Source organism: Alosa sapidissima, chromosome 5 (assembly GCF_018492685.1).
Source record: "Alosa sapidissima isolate fAloSap1 chromosome 5, fAloSap1.pri, whole genome shotgun sequence".
NCBI classification, from domain to species: domain Eukaryota; kingdom Metazoa; phylum Chordata; class Actinopteri; order Clupeiformes; family Clupeidae; genus Alosa; species Alosa sapidissima.
This window is the reverse complement of record NC_055961.1, coordinates 5668997-5691422: the sequence shown is the minus strand read 5'-3', so window position 1 is coordinate 5691422 and position 22426 is coordinate 5668997. Positions and strand designations below refer to the sequence as shown.

Here is a 22426-nt window from a genome sequence, read left to right as displayed (position 1 = left end):
GTGTGAGCATGCGCGTGTGTGTGTGTGGGTGTAGGTGTATGTGCGTGTGTATGTGTGTATGTATGTGCGTGCATGCGTGTGTGTGTGTGTGTGTGTGTGCGTGCATGCGTGTGTGCGTGCATGCGTGTGTGTGTGTGTGTATGTGCGTGCATGCGTGTGTGTGTGTGTGCGTGCATGCGTGTGTGTGTGTGTGTGTGTGCGTGTGTGCATGCATGCGTGTGTGTGTGTGTGTGCGTGCATGCGTGTGTGTGTGTGTGTGTGCGGGGAAAGGCCCTACAGTAATCAGGGGAATATTTGGGCTGTTTCATCTGCCCTGCCGGCGTCTTTGATGCTCCGACTCTCTCCACTCTCCACTCTGTTTATTTCATTTCTCTCTGTTTTTCCTCCGTCGTTGCGGCGTGCCCAGAAGAACATTTCCTGGGAAGCAAACATGGCCACTGCGCAGCCAGATGCTTTGAGTTTGCGGAGCTTCCCCCCAGAGCGTAGAGAACCTGCCTGCTTTTCCTGGGGGATTAGGACTGCCCCCCCCCCCCACCCACCACCACCCCTCCACACACACACACACACACACACACACACACACACACACACACACACACACACAGGGGCCTGACCTGGGCCTGACTCTGCGCAGTGGACATGAGTACTCTTTCTTCCACTCTCTCTCTCTCTCTCTCTCTCTCTCTCACACACACACACACACCACACACACACACACACACACAGAGCACAGAGAGAGATGGGGGGGGGGGGGGTGTAGAAAATCATTCTAAAGTGTTGTGTGTAGCCTACTTTGTGAACTTTGTCAGTCCCATCGGTGCAAGAGATGTACACAGAGCGCCCCCTCCTGTCTGAAATGCTTCACTGCTATGTGAAACGCCTATTGGAAAATGTTGAACTCTGTATCTAGACTGTATTCAGACTAAATTGTGTGTTGTTGTCAATGTGAGTTTCAAGATGTTCATCTTTGGATGCAAGGATTTGGTTTTAGAGTCTATTTTGTTCTATGGTAATTTCACAGGAGAGATGATAATTCCTTTTGCTATAGATAGAGGGTTGCAGCAGCCAAAGACTATATAATATCTTATCAACCACAAAGGAAACTTAGATCATCCAATTCTAATCTTTTAATCGTACCCAAAGTGCTCCACAAGCAAAGTGGAGAAGCTGCTTTTATCCATTATGCCCCAAAACTATGGAACACCCTGCCTCTGTACATCAAGCAGGCAAGTTCAGTAAATATTTTTAAAAAAGATCTGAAAACATACCTGTACAGGAAAGCTTTTAGTTTACTCATCTTATCCTGTAGACTACTTTTTCAGATTATTCTACATCTGCTGCCATTGGAGCGCGCAGCCAGCCAGAAGAAGATGGGCTCCCCCTATTAAGTCAGGTTCTGCTCAAGGTTTCTTCCTGGAATATGGGAGTTTTTCCTTGCCACAGTTGCCATATGGCGTGCTTATGGGGGGTAAAGGGTTAAGGCTGCCAGTCTTATGACATGTTATTTTTCTATATTTTTGATATGTTGCTGAGTGGATCATAAACGGCCCCAGCAATGAAGAAAAGTGATTGATAATGACTGACTGACTATTATTGTGTTACATGCTTCAAATGTAAAGCACTTTGAGCTGCATTCTGTGTATGAAAGGTGCTATACAAATAAAACTTATTATTATTATAATAAACAACCAGGCCTATTTACAATCAAACACAAAATCACTAATAATAAAGAAACCGTTGTGGGCAAAAAAAACCCTATCACCAACAGAGTAGCCATGGTGAGCATTTCACTGGGGCTATTACGCAGGCACCTTCCTTCATCGATGTTTCGTATTGGAATACATTCTATGTAATGAAGAAACATGCAAACAATATGCAGAATAAACTATCAGTGAGTTGTCGTCGTCGTCCCTTTAGGTAGCCTACATTTTGATTGTTGTTCAGCGTGGAGGCTTCAGGAGTCCCCTGAAATGCCCTCCACATGTTGTGCCACCTCCACGCCTGTAGGTGTCAGTCGATAACCCAGGAACGCTATCTTTACCGAAGGCGAATAAGAACCCGGGAAAAACAAAAAAGTTCTCAGCAGACATATACATAAGGCGTATACATGCCGAGGAGAAGAATCATGGTGCAGTATCCTGAAAATCATCCACGGATTTAAGACTAGTTATCTTATTTATCCAGTGTTCCATTGGTATGTCCAAGATAGCTTTATTTCGGTGTACAGTTCTGTCTATTCAGGATACCAGCATTTTGTACCCATGCTGCCTGAACTGTTTTTCAAGAGTTGACTTAACGTCTGGTTCAAACGGGCAGATCTCCAGGTAAGCGGCACAACAATAACTTTAAAAAAAAAAAATCAAGTTATGTTACCTAACGTTAACGTATCGACGTTTGTCTGATGACAAAGTGCAACGTTATATGGCTGATGTAAACAACTTTTTTAACGGACGTATCCGTATTTTACCCTGCCCCCGGTTACTTCCTGTTTACATAGGCCTACTAATATCTATCACAAACAGACGGGCATTTGTGGGCAGTAACATGTATGCTATGCTGTTGGAGGTGCAAACAAAAGCTGCATCGCCATTGTGATCACAGAGAAAAAGAGCTGTCTCAAGGGTTATAAAAGTATTTTGTCATGTTTATTTGTATAGCCTAATGAAAGCACCGCCATCCATGTATGTTCACTTCTAGCTCCTTGGCTATCATTTAGTGAGAAAAAAATCAACCAAAACTCTGATATTGTTTGCACCTCCAAGTGGTATGTGATGTAAGCTTGTATGAAATAATTAGTGAAACAAACCTTTGTTCCCTAAGACAGTTGAATCTAAGGAAACGCACAACACGAGCAGATCAGAGATGAGACATTGAAGGGCATACTAACATAAGGGGTGTTACAGGGTTTCAGAGAAACGCATATTTATCTACGAAAATGTATTTATTTCAAGGAGTTGTGGTAGTGTGCCACAAAATGTGTGAACTAGGAAAATGTAAAAACGTGTGTTAAGTCTGTTTCTGCCTTCCACTTGTGTGTGTTAAGATGGAGTTGTGTTAAATGTGGACGGGACACAGAGGCTGCTGGGTACAGATACAGGTTATCGCTCCGCGTGTCCAAAGACTGTGATGTGCTCGGAGTGACTGTGTTTGGGAGCTGCCTGGACTCCTTCTTTGGCGTGCCAGCAGGACAACTCCACCGGTGAGGTCCCACTTGTGTGTGTGTGTGTGTGTGTGTGCGTGCGCGTGCGCGCATGCATTTGTGTGTATGATCTTGGCCTCCATTGTCTCCTTAGGAGAAATCCATCTGGGATATTCCAAAGACAGAGAATACAAATCACACAAGAAACATGTTTTGCTTTGCATTTCATTATTAAGCAATGCATGTATTAAGCAGTATTTTTTTATGATCTTCATTAAAAGCTGTAACCCATCTGTCTCCCACATTTCCTCAATTCATACTTCTCTCCATAATACTTTTGAGCTCAAGCTTGAAATCTCAGTAATCTTGTTCCACTCTGCCCCTATTTTGTTTTACATGCAATATTTGTTCCTTTTTTAACACCCAACTGTGTGTGTGTGTGTGTGTGTGTGTGTGTGTGTGTGTGTGTGTGTGTGTGTGTGTGTGTCCCTAACCACAGATGGGTCAAATGCAGAGGAAGACTAGGGATGGATCATAGTGTCTGTCTGTTTGTCTAGTTGATTAGACTGGCTGTTCACTCTGTTCAGTATGGAACAGTAACTAATTAGGTTGCCCTGCACGTAACTACTGAAATATGGCTCATTAGAGGGGAGATTAGTATATGGTGTGTGTGGTAAGGACTTTCTAAAACAAAGCAAAAAACATGATGCATGCTGCAAAAGTGTGTGTGTGTGTGTGTGTGTGTGTGTGTGTGTGTGTGTAAAGTACACTGATGTTGACTCGTGTGTGTGTGTAAAGGACACTGATGTTGACTCGTGTGTGTGTGTGTGTGTGTGTGTGTGTGTGTGTGTGTGTGTGTGTGTGTGTGCATAAAGGACACTGATGTTGACTCGTATGTGTGTATGCAGATATCTGAATGCTTCTAAAGAAAGCAGGGGGGTCCAGATGACTGAGGGGCTGCTCAGGAGATCCCTGGATGACTGCTTCATCGGAAGATGCGTGCTTTTAGGAATCAAGGTACTTTCATGACTGCTACTTAGTCAAATGAGGAGACACGTCACTCCATTATAACATCCCTAGCAGAGATGATACCTTTTTATTATTCTTGACATGCAGCTAATGTATTTCTTTGGTGATTCTACCTTTAACATCCTATTCCACACACACACACACACACACCATCTCCTGTTGTTTTTAAATGTGCTATAAAAATGACTTGAAGTCACCCTCAGTTCTGTAATTCAGCTGTGTTCTGTTTATTGTAGTTGCCTGGCAACATTGGAGAACACAGACCACCAGGAAGGCAACAGTCTCCAGTTCAGTGGCCAGGCTCGATGAGGGGACCTTCAGAGCAGTACATTGCAAGTAAGATCACTCTGCCAAACGAAGGGGTCTTTGGTTGTACCGTAGTCCAGTACCTGCAGAGCCTCCTGCGTGTGTGTGGACCCTCAGAGGGTAGCTGCCCTCAGGAGGCCTCACGGGACTCTGATCAGGGCAGTTACCATGACTACTCGCAGCTCTGTCCTGGAGGATCGTACTTGCATTTGAGCGAGGCGGCCGATGCTGCCTTCCCCCTACCTCTGCAGCGCTCACCGGGGTTGAGCTGCGTGTCGGTGGACTCCCCGGAACGGTCTGTCTCAGACCTGGTTGAGACGTGCAGGACCGACATCTCTGATGTCTCTGCTGCCGTGGCAACATGCAGCTGCTGTGATGGACGTCATGGTCAGAAGTATCAAGGGTCTGTCAGCCAGGAGTCGGGATACGGTGAAACATCCAGGGACAAAGAGCTGACTGGATCCTTTTCTCCAACGTCATGTATTCCAGTCGAATCATCAGTTGGCTCTTTATCTCAATCTTTTTTCCTAGATGAACTGTTAGCTTATTCGTTTACTCGATTGACAAGACGGGACAAACTCTTGACCGAGTCTCTGTCTCGTTCCTCTTGTCCCAGATCGTCCGAATCTTTGGCCAATCAGAACCTGATGCACTCCAGAGAGAGATCCCATCAGGCAGACTCCTTAGAACCGGCCTGTGGCTTTGACGGTCAGGAAGACACGGCCACCACACCAGAGCACCTCGTCTACGACGCCGAAGAGGAGTACGACTATTCTGCAGAGCTTTTCGACGTGTCCAGTCTGGACAGACACGACTTTCGGCGATCTGGGCAGGTTGGACGCAGACCTCGGACATCTGCAGCTCTTCGCTCCGTGACGCCACGTTTGGCTCCAGTCTCCCAGTCCACTCCCATTCGTGGCACAAGGGCTCCAGAGAAAGCACGGGTCTGTAGAGACGCCAACCAGCACAAGGAAGTGTCTCCTCGGGGGCTGCGTCTCTGGGAATTAGGAAGTAGGACGGACAGTCAGACTAAGCGCTGTGTTCGAGATGACCACTGCTGTGTTGCAGCGTTATCCACTGGACTGCCAACAGAAGATGCCGATTTGTCTAAAGACCTTTTCATTGATTAATGCAAAGACATTATTATTATTATTATTATTATTATTATAATAATAATAATAATATAATGATGATAATAATCATCCTTTATCATGATTTGAATTGATATTTATTATCAAGCTGAAAATAATATTTGTTAAGATGATGTAAATATAATTTGTATGAAATTAAATGTACATTGCGTTTGAATGAAATGAAATGCTATATTGCACAATAAAATTAACACTAATTGCTTTTAATAAAAGAAGTTAATAATGAGCTGATATCATCTTCCCCTCATCCAATTCAGTCCTTTGACAACTTCCTGTCCTGGAACAGCATATACTATACTATAGACAGCAAACAGAAAAGTATACATTTATGATGTATGTTCACAGAGAACTACCTCCTCAGACTGTTTGCGAGTGCTCGTCAAAAACTAGGATAAGGATATTGGGGCAAGGGAAACCTGCCAGTTAGATATTTTTTAAGTAGTCTTCAAAAATAGGTTTCAGCAATATGGCAAAGAACTATGTAGGTCTCATCATCTGGATTTTAAACCCAATACCTATAAGGTTCGCTAAACATCACACCATAGAAAATGCTTGAGATGTCACATGCCTTTTTAGACAGGAGAGGGCTATCAAAAAGATGCATATCTTATATAAAATACTAGCAATTGCTGTGATTTTTCTAGGGTGTCTATCCATAATTGAAAAGTAATTCATGAGCAACGAAATAAAATATCAGGCTGATATTTTAGTCATAACATTGGGGAACTGTTTTGACAAATAATGAGCAAAAATCGGAGACCATGGTGTCAAGGTTGACTGAACTGATATGGAGTTATCTGTATTTTTTGTCAGCCATCTTGGATTTTGCCACTGGACATAGATGAATGTACTATGCTTGGACTGCTTTACGTGCCAAGCTAGGACATGCGACTAGGTCAACCCAGGATAAGTAATTCAGGATACATCCAAAAAAGTGTCTGGAATAAAACATTTGTTTAGGCTTATCAGATATAATGCAGAAATGGTGTGACTTTTTATCAGAAATATTATGTTTATGAGAAAATAGGGCAACTTTAGAGGCAACCCGTAATTATTATGATGGGAAATCCTTCAACATGCAGGACTGGGAATCACTGTATGAACCAATTGAGTTATTTCTTTCAATGTATTAAATTCCCAGTACGGGCTAGCAGATGATTCATAGATGGTATATTTACTCAACGTAGCAAGCAAATGGGAATTGATAAAACAACCATTGTTCTCAATTCGACATACTTAAGTCAAACTGGATTAAAATGGGAAAACATCTCATAATTGAAAAAAATATATATATATATTAAAAAAAAGAATGTTATTATTCATCATTGTCATATGCAGCCTCAATGGCCTTCTTCATCCACCTCCTCATGCGGAATAGATGAGTGTAGATTCCATATTTTCCATCCTGGTGACAACCTTCACCCCAAGTCACAAGACCAATCTGATACCAGCGATTATCTGTACGATCCTGAAGAGGAGAAAAGCCAGAAAAAAATATTATTGATTGATTGATGAATGAATATTTAAAAGAAAATGATACAACAATTGAGTGTCCTACGTGTAATCATGCACACAATACAAGACTTGTATTTCATTCTAAAAATAAGAATTAAAGTTTTAGAACAGTCTACCTTCATGACAAAAGGGCCGCCACTGTCCCCTTCACAACCATCGCCATAGATGCTTTGCTCTGGTCTGAATCCTAAAATTCAAATCATTTGACTGTTACATTCCATTCAACTAATACTGTACATTACAAGCATACAAGCATACGTTGTCCATGCTTTGTCAAAACGATGCTAATGTCACCCCACATGTGTACACACTGTGATTATAGTACCCAGATCACCACTGCCGGTTGCACTGTGATTAAATTTGGATTTAGCTCAGATTTAGGCAACCCCTTACCGGCACAAAACATGTTGTCTGTGATACGAATTGAGGTAGAATACTGACAGGTGTCTTGATCAACAATGGGCAGGTGGACCTGCCGAAGGACTGAAGGGATTGCTTTTGGAGAAGACGACCATCTCTCAAAGAGGTTCCCCCAACCTGTCACACGACCCACAAATCCAGACATTATCAATCTAGAGAGAGAGAAGACAACTCATTTTATCAGCGTATATGACAGTGTGCCTCAAGTATATGTGCTTGATTTGAAATACTGTTTTTTCATAAACTCTTCTTCTGTAATGTATAAAAGATTCAACTTACTCTTTAGCCACCTGCCTAGTAGGTAGGCAAATTGGATGGATATGAGCTGAAAATTCTATGGGCTTCTTCATATGCAGGAGAGCAATGTCACTGTTAAGGTTCTCCTTCCAGTTGTATTTAGGATGGACAATAATTTTATCAAGGCCCTTGATCTGCTCGACCCCTCTCTCAAACCTGGATAAACCAAGTGTATAAATGAACTATTTCAGATTAGTTAATTTATTTTCAAAAGGTCGACATTTCTGTATTATAACCATTTTATTCTAATAGTTTGAGATACGCATGTTTGGCTTTCATGAACTGTAAGCGCAATCATCAATATCATTAAACAGAAGTTGACTTGGGGGGGGGGGGGCTTTTCCACTATATTCACATAAAAAAAAGCCACCTGTATCATAAACATCCAAAACAACGGTGGCAATCACCTACCGGTACTCACTTTGAGCGAGAGTATTTGCCAAGCCGAACAAGTATGTCTTCACTGGTCAAGTTCTTGTTCCATGGAGGGTAGAGGATACAGTGGGCGGCAGTGAGGACCCACTCATCGCTGATCAAACTAGCCCCACACAGCAGCTCCTGGGGACTACGCTGGTACAGCATCACCTGCCTGTTATAGGTACAATTTCATTTTCAGGTGATGGGTTCAGTGACAAAAATGGGGTACAAATACCGGTATGTAAAATCAGATAAAATGAGTGGTCTTCAAACGATGTAAGATCAGATATATACATAAAATTAGTGGTCTTCAAACGATGTAAGATCAGATAGCTATATACATAAGATTAGTGGTCTTCAAACGATGTAAGATCAGATATATACATAAAATTAGTGGTCTTCAAACGATGTAAGATCAGATAGCTATATACATAAGATTAGTGGTCTTCAAACGATGTAAGATCAGATATATACATAAAATTAGTGGTCTTCAAACGATGTAAGATCAGATATATACATAAAATGAGTGGTCTTCAAACGATGTAAGATCAGATAGCTATATACATAAGATTAGTGGTCTTCAAACGATGTAAGATCAGATATATACATAAAATTAGTGGTCTTCAAACGATGTAAGATCAGATATATACATAAAATGAGTGGTCTTCAAACGATGTAAGATCAGATAGCTATATACATAAAATGAGTGGTCTTCAAACGATGTAAGATCAGATAGCTATATACATAAAGATTAGTGGTCTTCAAACGATGTAAGATCAGATAGCTATATACAAAAGATTAGTGGTCTTCAAACGATGTAAGATCAGATAGCTATATACAAAAGATTAGTGGTCTTCAAACGATGTAAGATCAGATAGCTATATACAAAAGATTAGTGGTCTTCAAACGATGTAAGATCAGATAGCTATATACATAAAGATTAGTGGTCTTCAAACGATGTAAGATCAGATAGCTATAAGATTAGTGGTCTTCAAACGATGTAAGATCAGATAGCTATATACAAAAGATTAGTGGTCTTCAAACGATGTAAGATCAGATAGCTATATACAAAAGATTAGTGGTCTTCAAACGATGTAAGATCAGATAGCTATATACATAAAATTAGTGGTCTTCAAACGATGTAAGATCAGATAGCTATATACATAAGATTAGTGGTCTTCAAACGATGTAAGATCAGATAGCTATATACATAAGATTAGTGGTCTTCAAACGATGTAAGATCAGATAGTTATATACATAAAATTAGTGGTCTTCAAACGATGTAAGATCAGATAGTTATATAGGCTACATAAAATGAGTGGTCTTCAAACGATGTAAGATCAGATAGCTATATACAAAAGATTAGTGGTCTTCAAACGATGTAAGATCAGATAGCTATATACAAAAGATTAGTGGTCTTCAAACGATGTAAGATCAGATAGCTATATACATAAAATTAGTGGTCTTCAAACGATGTAAGATCAGATAGCTATATACATAAGATTAGTGGTCTTCAAACGATGTAAGATCAGATAGCTATATACATAAGATTAGTGGTCTTCAAACGATGTAAGATCAGATAGCTATATACATAAGATTAGTGGTCTTCAAACGATGTAAGATCAGATAGCTATATACATAAAATGAGTGGTCTTCAAACGATGTAAGATCAGATAGCTATATACATAAAATGAGTGGTCTTCAAACGATGTAAGATCAGATAGCTATATACATAAAATTAGTGGTCTTCAAACGATGTAAGATCAGATATATACATAAAATGAGTGGTCTTCAAACGATGTAAGATCAGATATATACATAAAATTAGTGGTCTTCAAACGATGTAAGATCAGATAGCTATATACATAAAATGAGTGGTCTTCAAACGATGTAAGATCAGATAGCTATATACATAAAATTAGTGGTCTTCAAACGATGTAAGATCAGATAGCTATATACATAAGATTAGTGGTCTTCAAACGATGTAAGATCAGATAGATATATACATAAAATGAGTGGTCTTCAAACGATGTAACATCAGATATATACATAAAGTTAGTGGTCTTCAAACGATGTAAGATCAGATAGCTATATAGGCTACATAAGATTAGTGGTCTTCAAACGATGTAAGATCAGATAGCTATATACATAAAGTTAGTGGTCTTCAAACGATGTAAAATCAGATATATACATAAAGTTAGTGGTCTTCAAACGATGTAAGATCAGATAGCTATATACAAAAGATTAGTGGTCTTCAAACGATGTAAGATCAGATAGTTATATACAAAAGATTAGTGGTCTTCAGAAGATGTAAGATCAGATAGTTATATACAAAAGATTAGTGGTCTTCAGAAGATGTAAGATCAGATAGCTATATACAAAAGATTAGTGGTCTTCAGAAGATGTAAGATCAGATAGCTATATACAAAAGATTAGTGGTCTTCAGAAGATGTAAGATCAGATAGTTATATAGGCTACATAAGATTAGTGGTCTTCAGAAGATGTAAGATCAGATAGCTATACGATTGGTAGTATTTGCTCTTTACCATGGGGCACTTCCAATTTCTGCATTGTCCCTTGTCAAAATTCTCGGTTGACGAGATTCGTCTAATAATTCTTGTTCTCTTGAATCAGCTTTTCCTATTTTCTCAAACATTGGGCGTTCTCCACACACTGAAGACAGGAAAAGGAATGCATACATCAATAAAACTATTCAGATATTCTATACCAGTGGTTCTGAAAGTGGGGTCTGCAACCCAGAGCCCAAGCTGTGGTTTATCATTTTAAAAAATCATATCTACAGATGAGGACCTTTTTCATCAATAAAACAAGTAAATTGTGTCTGTTTGCTCCCACCCACATTAAGATTGATCTTGAATCAGTTACCAAAGAACCGTTCCTACTGCTGCTAGTTTATTGGCCAATTAGTTAGTTGATGAGTGTGGGGAAATGTTTGAGTCTGGCCATGTTATCAAGTGATGCAAAATCTGAAGTTGACAAAATATCAAATTCACACTTGCCAGAAAACACAGGATAGTGAACCTCACAACTTCAGAGAACACAAATGGCATATGCTTCATTTATACGATTATGAGGTCCTCAGAATATTTTTTGTCTCCACAGTGGGTCTTTGGAACCAAAACAATTGAGAACCTCTGTTCTATACATAGTAAGTTATAACTTTTATAACCTATAACCAATAATTTCTGAAATAAAATACAAAATGGATAGATGTTTACATGAGCAGAAAATGTCATTTGGAAAAAAAAACAACCTACATCATAGATCCTCCATCATAAATATTAGTAAGTATATGGATCTTTTCAGTATAGCCATCCTTATGTATACCATATCCACCTTGAGTGACCGTGAAATATGATTCCAGACAAATTCTCTGTATTGTTTAGCAAATTAGCACTTTCATTTGTGATTAAATGACAAGAAAGGCTTTTTCTTGCCTAAATAATGTATTAGCATGGAGGATGTGTCAGATGTATTCTAGAGACTTGGTGACCCGAAAAAGCAACTATATTATGTAATTCTCCATTCCAATTCCTCATAGAATTTTGTTTAGAAGATTGTTCAGAGGTGCCAATAATTGTGGCATATATCTTTAACATAACATTCTTTAACATAATTATCTTGATGTGGGATGTTTTTCCCCAGAGAACTACTAGAACCAAATGTTGGATTTCTTTTCTTTTTTAGGTTTTTCCATGAGACATAAAGCTATAGTGCAATTTATTATAGGTGGTGGTGGTAAAACAGGTGGTGACCAGCTTGCACATACGTTCTCTCTTACTTACCCTGCTCCCCATTGCCAAAACTCTGGGGATTGAAGAAAGATTTTCTAGGACCAGTTTGTCCCCATCGGCTTTCCTGCCTAACATCATCTGCTTCACTCTCTAGTGGATCATCTGCCAAGAGAAAAGCAAGATGTGAATAATAATAATAATAATAATAATAATAATAATAAATATAGCTGCAAGCAGCAATGAGGGGGCCAAGCAGACCAGCTCAGCAGGCCAGATTTGCCATGTAAGTCAATGCCGTTGCATCAGACATATAGCCTTAAGCAGTCACAGCAAGTTCCATGCCATACAACCCAAGATTGGCTGAGTTACAAGGTCAAGTTTCACATCAAAACATAACTGATTTTGTGGGGCTGAACCAGGGCTGAGTGTCGCCGCCCCCTCACCCAGCCAACCCACCGCCGCAATCGCCCGTGCCCGTCCCACCCTGCCCCACTCTTGCACGCACGCTTTAGAATTAACTGGATGGAACTCGCTGTCATCAGTTTCACATCAAAAATAAAAGATCGATTGAAATATTATCATGCTTGCTGTGATTTTAATGCCCCCATAGAGGTCAAAGGTCACCAAATTATTTGTGCATCATCAGGATGAACCAGACGGTTCTATGGGCTACCATTGACGTCCATTGCAGAATAATGCAGCAACTACAGGCCAAAATACATTTTTGCCAATTACAGAGCCCCCTAGAGGTCAAAGGTCACCAAATTTCTTGAGCGTCCTCCTGGTGGGTCCTGAGGACCATTTACTAAGTTTGGTTTTGATACATGAAAGCGTTGCTGAGATATGAGCTCACTTCCTGTTTGGCGGCTTCGCCGCAAATTTCGATTGGCTGTTACAGGCGAACGCTTCTGTCAATTGTTCCAGGAAAAAATACACTGATAAGGCATGGTCTGAAGATGGTCTCTGCCAATTTTGGTGAGGATCAGCTGAAATTTGTGACATGCGAATAGTTATTCATGTTTTTGATTAAATCCAATATGGCGGCCGAATCAATTACGATGACATCACAAGTTGGCTTGGGTCAACCTAAGGACTTCCAACAGTATTACCAGACACCACTAGTGCGTTTTAATTCTAAGCACAACAGCAGCTACAGGCCAAAAGGCATGTTTCTTAATTACAGCGCCCCCTAGATGTCAAAGGTCACCAGATTTCTTGAGCGTCCCCCTGATTGGGTCCTGAGTCCATGCACCAAGTTTGGCTTTGATACATGCAAGGGTTGCTGAGATATGAGCTCACTTCCTGTTTTGTGGCTTCGCCGCAAATTTTGATTGGCTGTTACGGGCGAACGGTAATACTTCCGAAGACGAAAAGTGATAACTTTTGTGAGGCTTGGTCTGAAGATGATCTGTGTAAAATTTGGTGGGAATCAGAGAAAGTATGTGACCCCTGATACATTTTAAGTGTTTTTGATGAAATCCAAAATGGCGGAAAATCCATCATGGCGAAAAATGACATCATAGGGTGCGTTGAACTCGGCTTGGTCCAATTCCAACGATACCTGACTTTTGAAAATCAGACCTACGGGTCAAAAGTTACGTGAGTGAACACACTTCCAACTTTGGCCTGTTGGTGGCTAGCCTGGCTAGCGCCACCACTTCTCAATGAGACGTGGTCTGGGAACCAAACGTTAATTTTCTCGTATTTAAAAAAAATGCCCAGATCCGTTTATTGGGTGCCACGGATGTCTATCAAATGCGTATGTGCATAGCTCATCATCGTCTTGCTTTCCCCCCTGTTCTGTGATTGGTTCCCTATCTCAGGCGAAAATTTGCTCCATGGTCTCCAGGCTGCCTTAGCAGCGTGAATCAAATCGCGCGCAAGGCAGCATGGGAACACCCAGGCTAGTTGGTGGCGCTAGAGGGTTCGAGTTGCCGACATGAAACTTGGTGACATGAATCATGGGACCGTCCCCAATCAGTGTGCCAAATTTCCCAACTTTTTACCATACGGTTCTATGGGCTGCCATAGACTCCCATTGTATATAATAATAATAATAGGAAAACGTAGAAACACAACGAGGTCCTCGCAGCTTCGCTGCTTGGCCCCCAATAAATGATAATGACATGGCAGTATGGCTTAAAGAGGAACTAGTTTTGGCAATTTATTCACTTTTTCCTCGCAGGTTTCTCTGCAGAGCTCCCCCTACAGCCTCAGAGTATATTATTTACGACTCCTCAATTGGTCAATCTGTTTCATTTCCTCTTTCTCTGTTCCTTCGACAACGGTTTACTTGCTTTCTGCTTCTTTTCGCCGGCTCTGTCATGACGATTGCCTGAGAAACTCCATCGCTACCTTGTTCTAGCCAGTGCCCGGCATGTATGTGAGTAAATGCAGTAAAGCAATTTGTTACACTAGTTACTTCCTGACACTGAGGCCGTCGGCCCACCGGTCCAAAGTTGCAAATAGCGCTCGTAGACCTGGACCAGTAATTCAAGCAATAAACATCAACCTAGGTTCGGGAGAGAGGTATGCATAACTAACTCACAAAAGGAATTAATAAGTTGAACAATTGACAGTGTCATTCCCTCCAAAACAGCAGCGCAAGTACACAGCATTAAATGGGCAAAACTAAATGGTAAGGAAGAGCTCTGCAAACAAATAAAATGTGAAAATGAAAGGAACCTTGGAATTCAATCCCTTGTGTGCGGATGTGACTACCATGTTGAGTCAACAGTGTGATAAATCTTATCAGGTGTTCGATGAACGAATTAACAAATCTTGGGTTTCTCTGAGACAAATCGTACGGTTGGCCACACCGCTTCCAAGATCATTCTCAGTGTCACTGGGCTGGGCTCGCCATCTGGGATCCAAATCTGATCTGGTCTTTCAAAAACCAATCAGAGTTCCAATTTGCTGTAAACTCAACAGAATCACTTTTCTTTCTTCAAAGTTGCGTTTAAAGTAGACTAATATTGTATGTATATAGCTATAAGAAAATAATCGACTTTTCATGAGTATTTTGTTATTATTTATCCTCAAAACCGAGAGCTCTTTCAGGTGCACGTTCACAGGAAATATGTTGCTGGTAGAGAGAGAGAATGTTTGCTAGTAGGATGCTCTAGTCTTCCAGCACATGGAGCGCCCTCCATAGGAAGATACATGTAACAGCATCTAGATTAGTAGCCCTAATTTCATGAGGGTTACACAAGGGTGGTTTCTCCGCTCACAGGCGTTAGGGAGAAGCGAGACAGCCACCATTCAACCCGAAAAAAGTCATATAACCATTCCAATGACTCTGAAGCTGTTAAGTTAAAAAAACTGCATAGTTCCCCTTTAATTTAGTTAAAATACAGTTGAACAGGGACGACAAAGATCATGCAAAAGTGTTGAAAATAACACAGCTTGTGTAGTTTTAAACACACCTCTATGTCCAGGTAGGGACAGCACAATTTGTGTTGTTTCTAACACACTGATTTTGTTATACTATGTACACTCTTACAAGAAATTTGTTGAAAATAACACAATGTGCTGTTTTTAGGCATATCTATGTCCTTATAGGGACAACACAGTTTGTGTTGTTTGTAGCACAATGTTTCGGGCAGCCGTGGCCTACTGGTTAGCACTTCAGACCTGTAACCGGAGGGTTGCCGGTTCGAGCCCCGACCAGTAGACTCAGACCTTGAGCAAGGCACCTAACCCCTCACTGCTCCCCGAGCGACGCTGTTGATGCAGGCAGCACTGCGCCGGGATTAGAGTGTGCTACACCTCACTGTGTGTTCACTGTGTGCCGTGTTTCACTAATTCACGGATTGGGATAAATGCAGAGACCAAATTTCCCTCACGGGATCAAAAGAATATATATACTTATACTTATAATGTGTGCTGTTTTAAACACATAACACATAGTCTTTCTAAATGATTACATTTGTTTTAAGAATGTAATCATTTAGAAAGAAGTGGATTTTAATCAACCAAAAGGCCTCAAGGTTATAGTCATTATTGGGAACATTGAGCCAAACAAGACAAGCACTGCATTTTCCCTCTTGGTCATCTTCTTACCACACAACTGCAGGTCACAATAGTCCATGGTGACATTGGGGTGATCTACAAAGCACCATGGCCCTTCTGTGTCATTATCCGGATTTCTGCAGTAGTTTGCCTCCAGTACAACGTTGGGGAGAAACTCGAGTCCTGCAGCCTTCTTTTTAGCTTTAGGGGTAGCCCAGGGCAGACATGCGAAACCCTTCATGGTGACAGACAAGGTTCCGTTATAGTCTTTGCCATTGTCAAGAAGACAGTTTGTTGAACTGTTGTAATCAATGATCCCATTGAAGGGAGGGAGATTTGTAGGGAGGGGTGCAGTAACAAATGGTCCGTCTGATGACAAAGAAAAAAACAACCACAAAATCAGGATCATTTACACTTGGAAGGCCACTAAATACATTGTGTGAATGAACTGTAATATTGGATATTTCCCTTTTTTAATGTGTGTTGTGACGGCCCACGTCTCGCTTGTGCTCAGCTGCGAGTTACCAATTAACAATGGCAATCGTCAGTCCAGGTGGGGGCTGTTATTGTAATTAAGTCAGTGCCATGGCAGAGCTAAAAGATAGTGGTGGGCGATACTGCAAAATTTGGTATCGATCCGATACCAAATACATATAGGGTCCGTATTGCCGATACCGATACCAATACGATACTTTTTACTTAAAAAAATACTTTTGTGTAGGGGAGAGCATTTCATTATTTCTGAGGTGAATGAATGATCAATTCTTTAGGCAATATTTTTTTTTTAATGTATTGAAATGCACAAAATTATTAGTTATTAGGCACTGTAGAATGAATACAAACCAAATTTTACAGCCTTTTTAAAAAAAAAAAAAATAAATAAATAAAAATAAAGAATAACAAAAATCTCTCCCTTTTTTCTGGTTTTAAAATCAAATGAAATAAAGTGCACACAATTATTACTGAAGAACAAACAAAGAACTAAAATACCTGTGCAATTACATTCCCTGAGCCCCCCTTCTGGGCCCTGTCCCCTGTTGAAGTCAGAGGTTTTTATTGAGAAACAACAACATATTTACATTTTTCCCTTTTATGGCACTTCTTCTATCACTCACTAGCTGCCCAGCCTTTGAAAAGATCCTTTCTGATGGAACTGATGAGGCAATGACTCCCAGGTGTTTCCTTGCTAGCTTGCTTAGAGAGGGGAATGTTGCCTCATTCTTTTTCCACCAAAGAAGTGGCCCTTGGAACTGGCTTCTCTTCTGTGTAGCGGCGCATTTCAATTAGGGAATCTGTGCCAGTTGTGCGATGCTGCTGGGAAGCCAGTACTTGGGAATCAAATTCCATCCATATCCCACCAGCCCCTGCAGGGGAGCATGAGGTAGTCATAGGAGCCATTGATGAGGCAGAGCTGGTGGCAGAGCTTGAGCTTGGTTCTGGAGGGGCTGACATTGAAGGGGCCGAGGTCTGGTTGATCAACTGCATTTCAGTAATGAGTCGCGCTTTCACAGGTTCAACATTTGCCATATCACGGAACCCAAGGTTTTTAAATCTTATGTCCAGGTAGGTGCTGACAGCAAGACCATAACAGGTTTCAATACCTCTGAAACGACGCTGACATTGTGCTGACAGCTCAGCAGCTAGCGTGTTACCCTGGCGTTCATTAGATGCAGTTGATTTCAAAAGGAGTGATACCAGGGGAATCACCTTTGACACTGAAACATGTTTTTCAGATGATATTTCTCTGGTGATTTCCTCAAATGGTCTCAGGGCATCAATGGAGAGACTTATCAATGACCAATCTTCCTCGCTTAGGCACAGTGAGCTCTTTCCAAGCAGACAGAGCACAGTGGTCACCACATCCTTCTGCTCATGCAAACATGTCTCTCAAACATGTAGAACACTGAATTCCACCTCGTTTCCACTGATTGAATCAATTTATGCTCTGGAAAATTCTGTTGTTCTTGAATTTCTTTGAGCCTCTCTGCTGCTCTTGTGCTGTGGTGAAAGAAGGTTACTATATCACTACATCTGCGTTGGATGTCCAGGAGACCAGGGAGAGCCTTAATGGAGTCTTTCACCACTAAATTTAAGGTGTGTGCAAAGCATGGATAATGTTTCCACCCTGCTCTGTGCACAGCAGCAACCATATTGGCACCATTATCTGTGATTACGGCCTGAATTTTGTCTGATAGACATCACCATGTGAGCGTCTAGATTTCTAGGCTAGAGTTCATCAGCAGTAAATATAACAAAACACTTAGTCAGACGTCTTTTTTTAGTTCAGTTTTGAAAACAAGGAATCACTGTTCTTTCAAAAGGATGGTTGAAAAAATATATGAGTATTTCGGAGTAGGGCCTAACGGGGAAAGGTGGACATTAGTCAGTGTTTGTGAAACGAAAACATTTCCTCTGGCAAACGATCAGTGTAGGTGCGATGTGTGCGTTGGTGTGTGCGTAGCGGGGCTTTGGAAACACTGCTCCAGCGGTAATGAATTCTGAACAAATGTTGTCAGCGGTGTGTTGTCCTGAAAAACAACAGGTCTCCAAGACATATGCTTGCATTTGCCAGTTTTCATCAATAATATGGCATGAGACAGTTAAGTAAGCCTCTGTGGTTCGTGATGTCCACATGTCTGTTGTAAGTACAGCACTGTTTGTAACATCCAGAGATCGTTTCACTTTTGAGCGGCAATGCTGGTACTTTCCCCACCATTAAACTTGTCCTACTTCAGTCCTGCGACGGTGAACAACAAGGAAGGTGGCTATGGCGAACGAAGAGCGGTTGTTTGAATCGGCGTTGGCGTCAACTTTGGAGGAGTTGGACTTCTCTTTGAAAGTTGGGCTTTTCTTTGAAAGTTGAGCAACACAATGCACTTAAGTCATTCCTCATGGTCGTAGCCCTGGCCTATTGCATGCCTAGGCAGTTTGAAAGACAATTCTCTGCCCGCCCCTTGGATTAAGCAGGTGAATGGTTCGATTCCAGACTATACGTTTCAATGATATAGGATGGCTCGCCAGGCTAGATGAACTCATAAACTATGGTATTGTTTTGTTGAACCTACGGAGTACTAAATGGGCCAAAACTCAAAAGGACATTTGAGCATTGGGGTTTTCCTGTTATCTGTCATTGTGCTGTTTCAACTGTAGAGTGTATGAATTCATGGTGATTTTTGATGTTTATGATGAGGATGTGAATATTGTGGTGCTTCTGGTGAGGGCCAGACAAATTTATTTAATTTGATGAATCTGAATTCACTGTTGACTGAAGGGGCTCATGGGTTAATGTTATAACTGTGACACTTTCTCTGTGTGCTCCTGTAACATTTTGTGTTGGAAAGTGGTATCTTATGCTACCTGGCACCCCTTAAAAAAATAATTATAATTAACTACTTGGAAAATAAAACATAACTTTAAACCAGCTACAGAATCGTTACAGTGTGGTTCGGAATGATCAAAAATCAACTCCTATCTTTTTAATCCGCTTTCCTGTCCTTTATCCTTGTCTTTCATAGCAAATATGAACACATGACCCACCATTATTTTGGTTTCCCATTGAAAAACCTGAAACTCATATTTGGTGAACAATTACCACATTTTGGAATAGCACAGCTCTCTCTTCTGACTGTGGGATCACGAGTGAAGCACCAAGGTCCATCAGGACTTTGATCTGGATTTCGGCAATAGTTCTCTTTCAAAGAATCATCCAGGGCTGTGTTGAATTCTCTACATAATTGGTAGAAATACAACGGTGTCATGATAGTAAGCCATTAATGTGATGATGCAATTCACATTATTCAGAGAGAAATTAGTAATAGGATAATGCTCAAACACAAATAATGGGTCACACAGAAGAATCAGCAATTATCGGTAAGTTGTTGATGCAGTAAGAGTTTAGTTCATACACTATTCTGTGTGGATATTTGATAATGCAGTAAGAGTTTAGTTCATACACTATTCTGTGTGGATAGTTAATGATGCATAAGAGTTTAGTTCATATGTTATTCTGTGTGGATAGTTAATGATGTAAGAGTTTAGTTCATACGTTATTCTGTGTGGATAGTTAATGATGTAAGAGTTTAGTTCATACGTTATTCTGTGTGGATAGTTGCTGCTCCAGTACTGACATGTCTTTCCACTGGAGGTGATGGCCACTGCTTCGCTGTATGTCTCTCCATTCCCAACAAAACACTCGCCGGATGCTGCATACACATTTCATTTTGAATTTCAGCACTTTTGTGAAGACACCTGATTATGACTGATAATAACATGATGGCAAAAAAAAAATTACCATCCAAGCAGTTTCTGAGAGTCTGTGTAGAATTTGGATCTCTGGGCAATGTCAGGCCATTGCAGCCTGTAAAATAGCCAAGCACATCTTCAGTGATTCAAAGTTTTTGTGGTCTACATTTACATTCATTTAGCTGAAATATGTGTGGTCTGATATTTGAAATATTAAATGGGATATATACTTAGCCAATCATTTTCAATGTAACCATAATTAATCAATACAATAGTGTTCTGGTGGTCTGTAGTCTATAGTTGTACTTTGTCCCCAGTTCAGCTGATCCTATTTATACATCTACAAATAGATCAAACAAACTAAGCATGTTGACTGTGGGCGAGTCCAATTGAAACGGTGACATCTCACCCTGGTATTTCCACCAAAACTGAGCCTAAATGGAGAGGAGAAAAGAAGCAACATTGTTATCTGTACTTTGAAAAACATCACCAAAATAACTTTTAAACATTGAAAACTGTGGTCTTCACCAGACTCACCTGCTGTTGTTCAAACACTTCACTGGCTTCCTCATGATCGCATATCTCTTCCAGACACTCACGCTCCAGGTCACCAGGCTTCACCTCCTCAAGAAAGGAATTTGCTCGCCTCGCTCTGATTAAAACCTCAGAGGCTCTTTCGGTGTCAATAAATACTAAAAACAAAACAAGACCTTAGAGAAAATGTCAAGATGTACAAGACTACCATTTGAGTAGTCTAAGCATCTGCACCGTCCTCAGCCTCTGCATGGAGACACAGCGCTCAACGAATCTCCCATTGAAATGTATGGGGTTAGTTTGTAACGCAAACATGGCGGTCGTCTACACATATTCCGCCACTTCCGCCGCCTAAATTTGACATGTGACTACATCGTGCCAATCATGTGTTGTGATCTTGCAGCTGGAGCGAGGTTGGTGTCATGATTTCGTGAAGCCAAGTGGAAGGACTTGCCTATAAGGACTTTGTTCTTACCGCGTGCACATATTAATGTCCAAAACAGTTGTCCAGTCCAGTCGGGTGGTGTCCCATTTATTGCAGATTTTGAAGTTGACATAAATCACTCTTGTGCTGTGTTGCTGTATAGGCTATTGTAGTATGCTACCAATTGTGTACGGTCACAGTAAGAACTGTAGGTCCCCCCCCCCATCCACACCTTTGTTAATTGGTCAGTAAACACCTGTTTACCTCCACACCACTCACATCCAGTGCACTACATTCCCAAGTGGCTAAAATAAGTAAAACCTGATTAACCCACAATAACAGGGACTACAAATGGCTCTTACAGTACCGCTTTGTGCATTGGATTTGTGAGCTATATCTCGATATCTCCACATCATAATTTCATCTTACCATCTGCATACATGCCCTGAAGAACCGAGCTGAGAAAGACGCTGAGGAGCAGAGCTGCTGGAATTCCACCCATTTTTAACCGTGGCTGAAGAAATCTAAACAAATCCTGCATGAGATCTTGGACCCCACACGTCCCAATGCCTAGACACAGACCTCCGCTCTCATAAACAGGGTCCTGACTAGTTAATACTTAACTACTGGAGCTCACAGTGAAATGCTCCACCTGACCTGTAACCTTATTGAGAACAGGGACGGGATCAGGCAAAAGTAAAGCTAGATTGGTGTGTGTTGACTGTGCTTTACATAGTTATTATGACCGCCGCGCAGCGAAGCATGCCCAAAATTCCGTCAAGGATTCCCGGGACACTGAAAGACCGGGGTACACGAAACTTGGTGGGCATGTAACCCCACATGGATAGCATGGAACCATCGTTTTTCGTTTTGATCAGTAGCCCCCCCGCTGGACTGGACCCCCCGAAAGGAGGGTAGGGCAGACTTTTTCTGTGAATATCTCTTGAACTGTAGGCTTTAGGAGGACCATTTTTTTTTGTATGTTGATCTCAAGGGGCCATGTCAACCCATTCCATAACCACTCATTTCATGTATAGCGCCACCTAGTTAAACACAAAAAAGTAAAAATGAGGTGTTGAAATCGCAGGTATCTGTGACTTAACATAGTCAAAACTGCACGAAATTGGAAGTGTAGGATCATTATGACACCCTCTGTATGCACGCCAAGTTTCGTGGAATTCCGTTC

The 22426-nt window shown here is 41.0% G+C and overlaps 2 protein-coding genes across 3 annotated transcripts; one reads left to right on the top strand and one right to left on the bottom strand.

The window, feature by feature from the left end:
• Positions 1-2305: 2305 nt before the first annotated feature.
• ddias (DNA damage-induced apoptosis suppressor) lies at positions 2306-5607 on the top strand (the record flags this gene model as incomplete). The annotated part of the gene is made up of 5 exons (XM_042092009.1): positions 2306-2324; positions 2498-2546; positions 3044-3199; positions 4048-4156; positions 4405-5607. Coding segments are annotated over 5 exons (1533 nt in total), but the record flags the coding sequence as incomplete, so codon positions are not given.
• Positions 5608-5617: 10 nt separating this feature from the next.
• Positions 5618-21815, bottom strand: LOC121709923 (prothrombin-like). Of its 2 annotated transcripts, XM_042093647.1 has the most exons (14): positions 21670-21815; positions 20820-20974; positions 20692-20716; positions 20332-20397; positions 20131-20242; positions 19633-19766; positions 16092-16409; positions 12081-12191; positions 10821-10947; positions 8279-8446; positions 7840-8013; positions 7534-7712; positions 7257-7327; positions 5618-7093 (listed from the first exon to the last, which is right to left on the bottom strand). In XM_042093647.1, exons 1-14 carry the CDS (start codon positions 21779-21781, stop codon positions 6941-6943), a joined length of 1905 nt encoding a protein of 634 aa, XP_041949581.1. In that variant the 5' UTR covers positions 21782-21815; the 3' UTR covers positions 5618-6940. The 2 variants fall into 2 exon arrangements, with proteins under 2 accessions (XP_041949581.1, XP_041949582.1); XM_042093648.1 differs by lacking the exon at positions 16092-16409.
• Positions 21816-22426: the final 611 nt, after the last annotated feature.

Bases quoted from the DNA above. Each gene is read 5' to 3' on its own strand.
- LOC121709923 (XM_042093647.1), bottom strand. From the start codon at position 21,781: ATGCAGGATTTGTTTAGATTTCTTCAGCCACGGTTAAAAATGGGTGGA. The intron at 20,717-20,819 runs GTGAGTCTGGTG...CTCTCCATTTAG, and splicing joins AAGTGTTTGAACAACAGCAG to GCTCAGTTTTGGTGGAAATA. The intron at 20,398-20,691 runs GTGAGATGTCAC...GCTATTTTACAG, and splicing joins GTTTTGGTGGAAATACCAGG to GCTGCAATGGCCTGACATTG.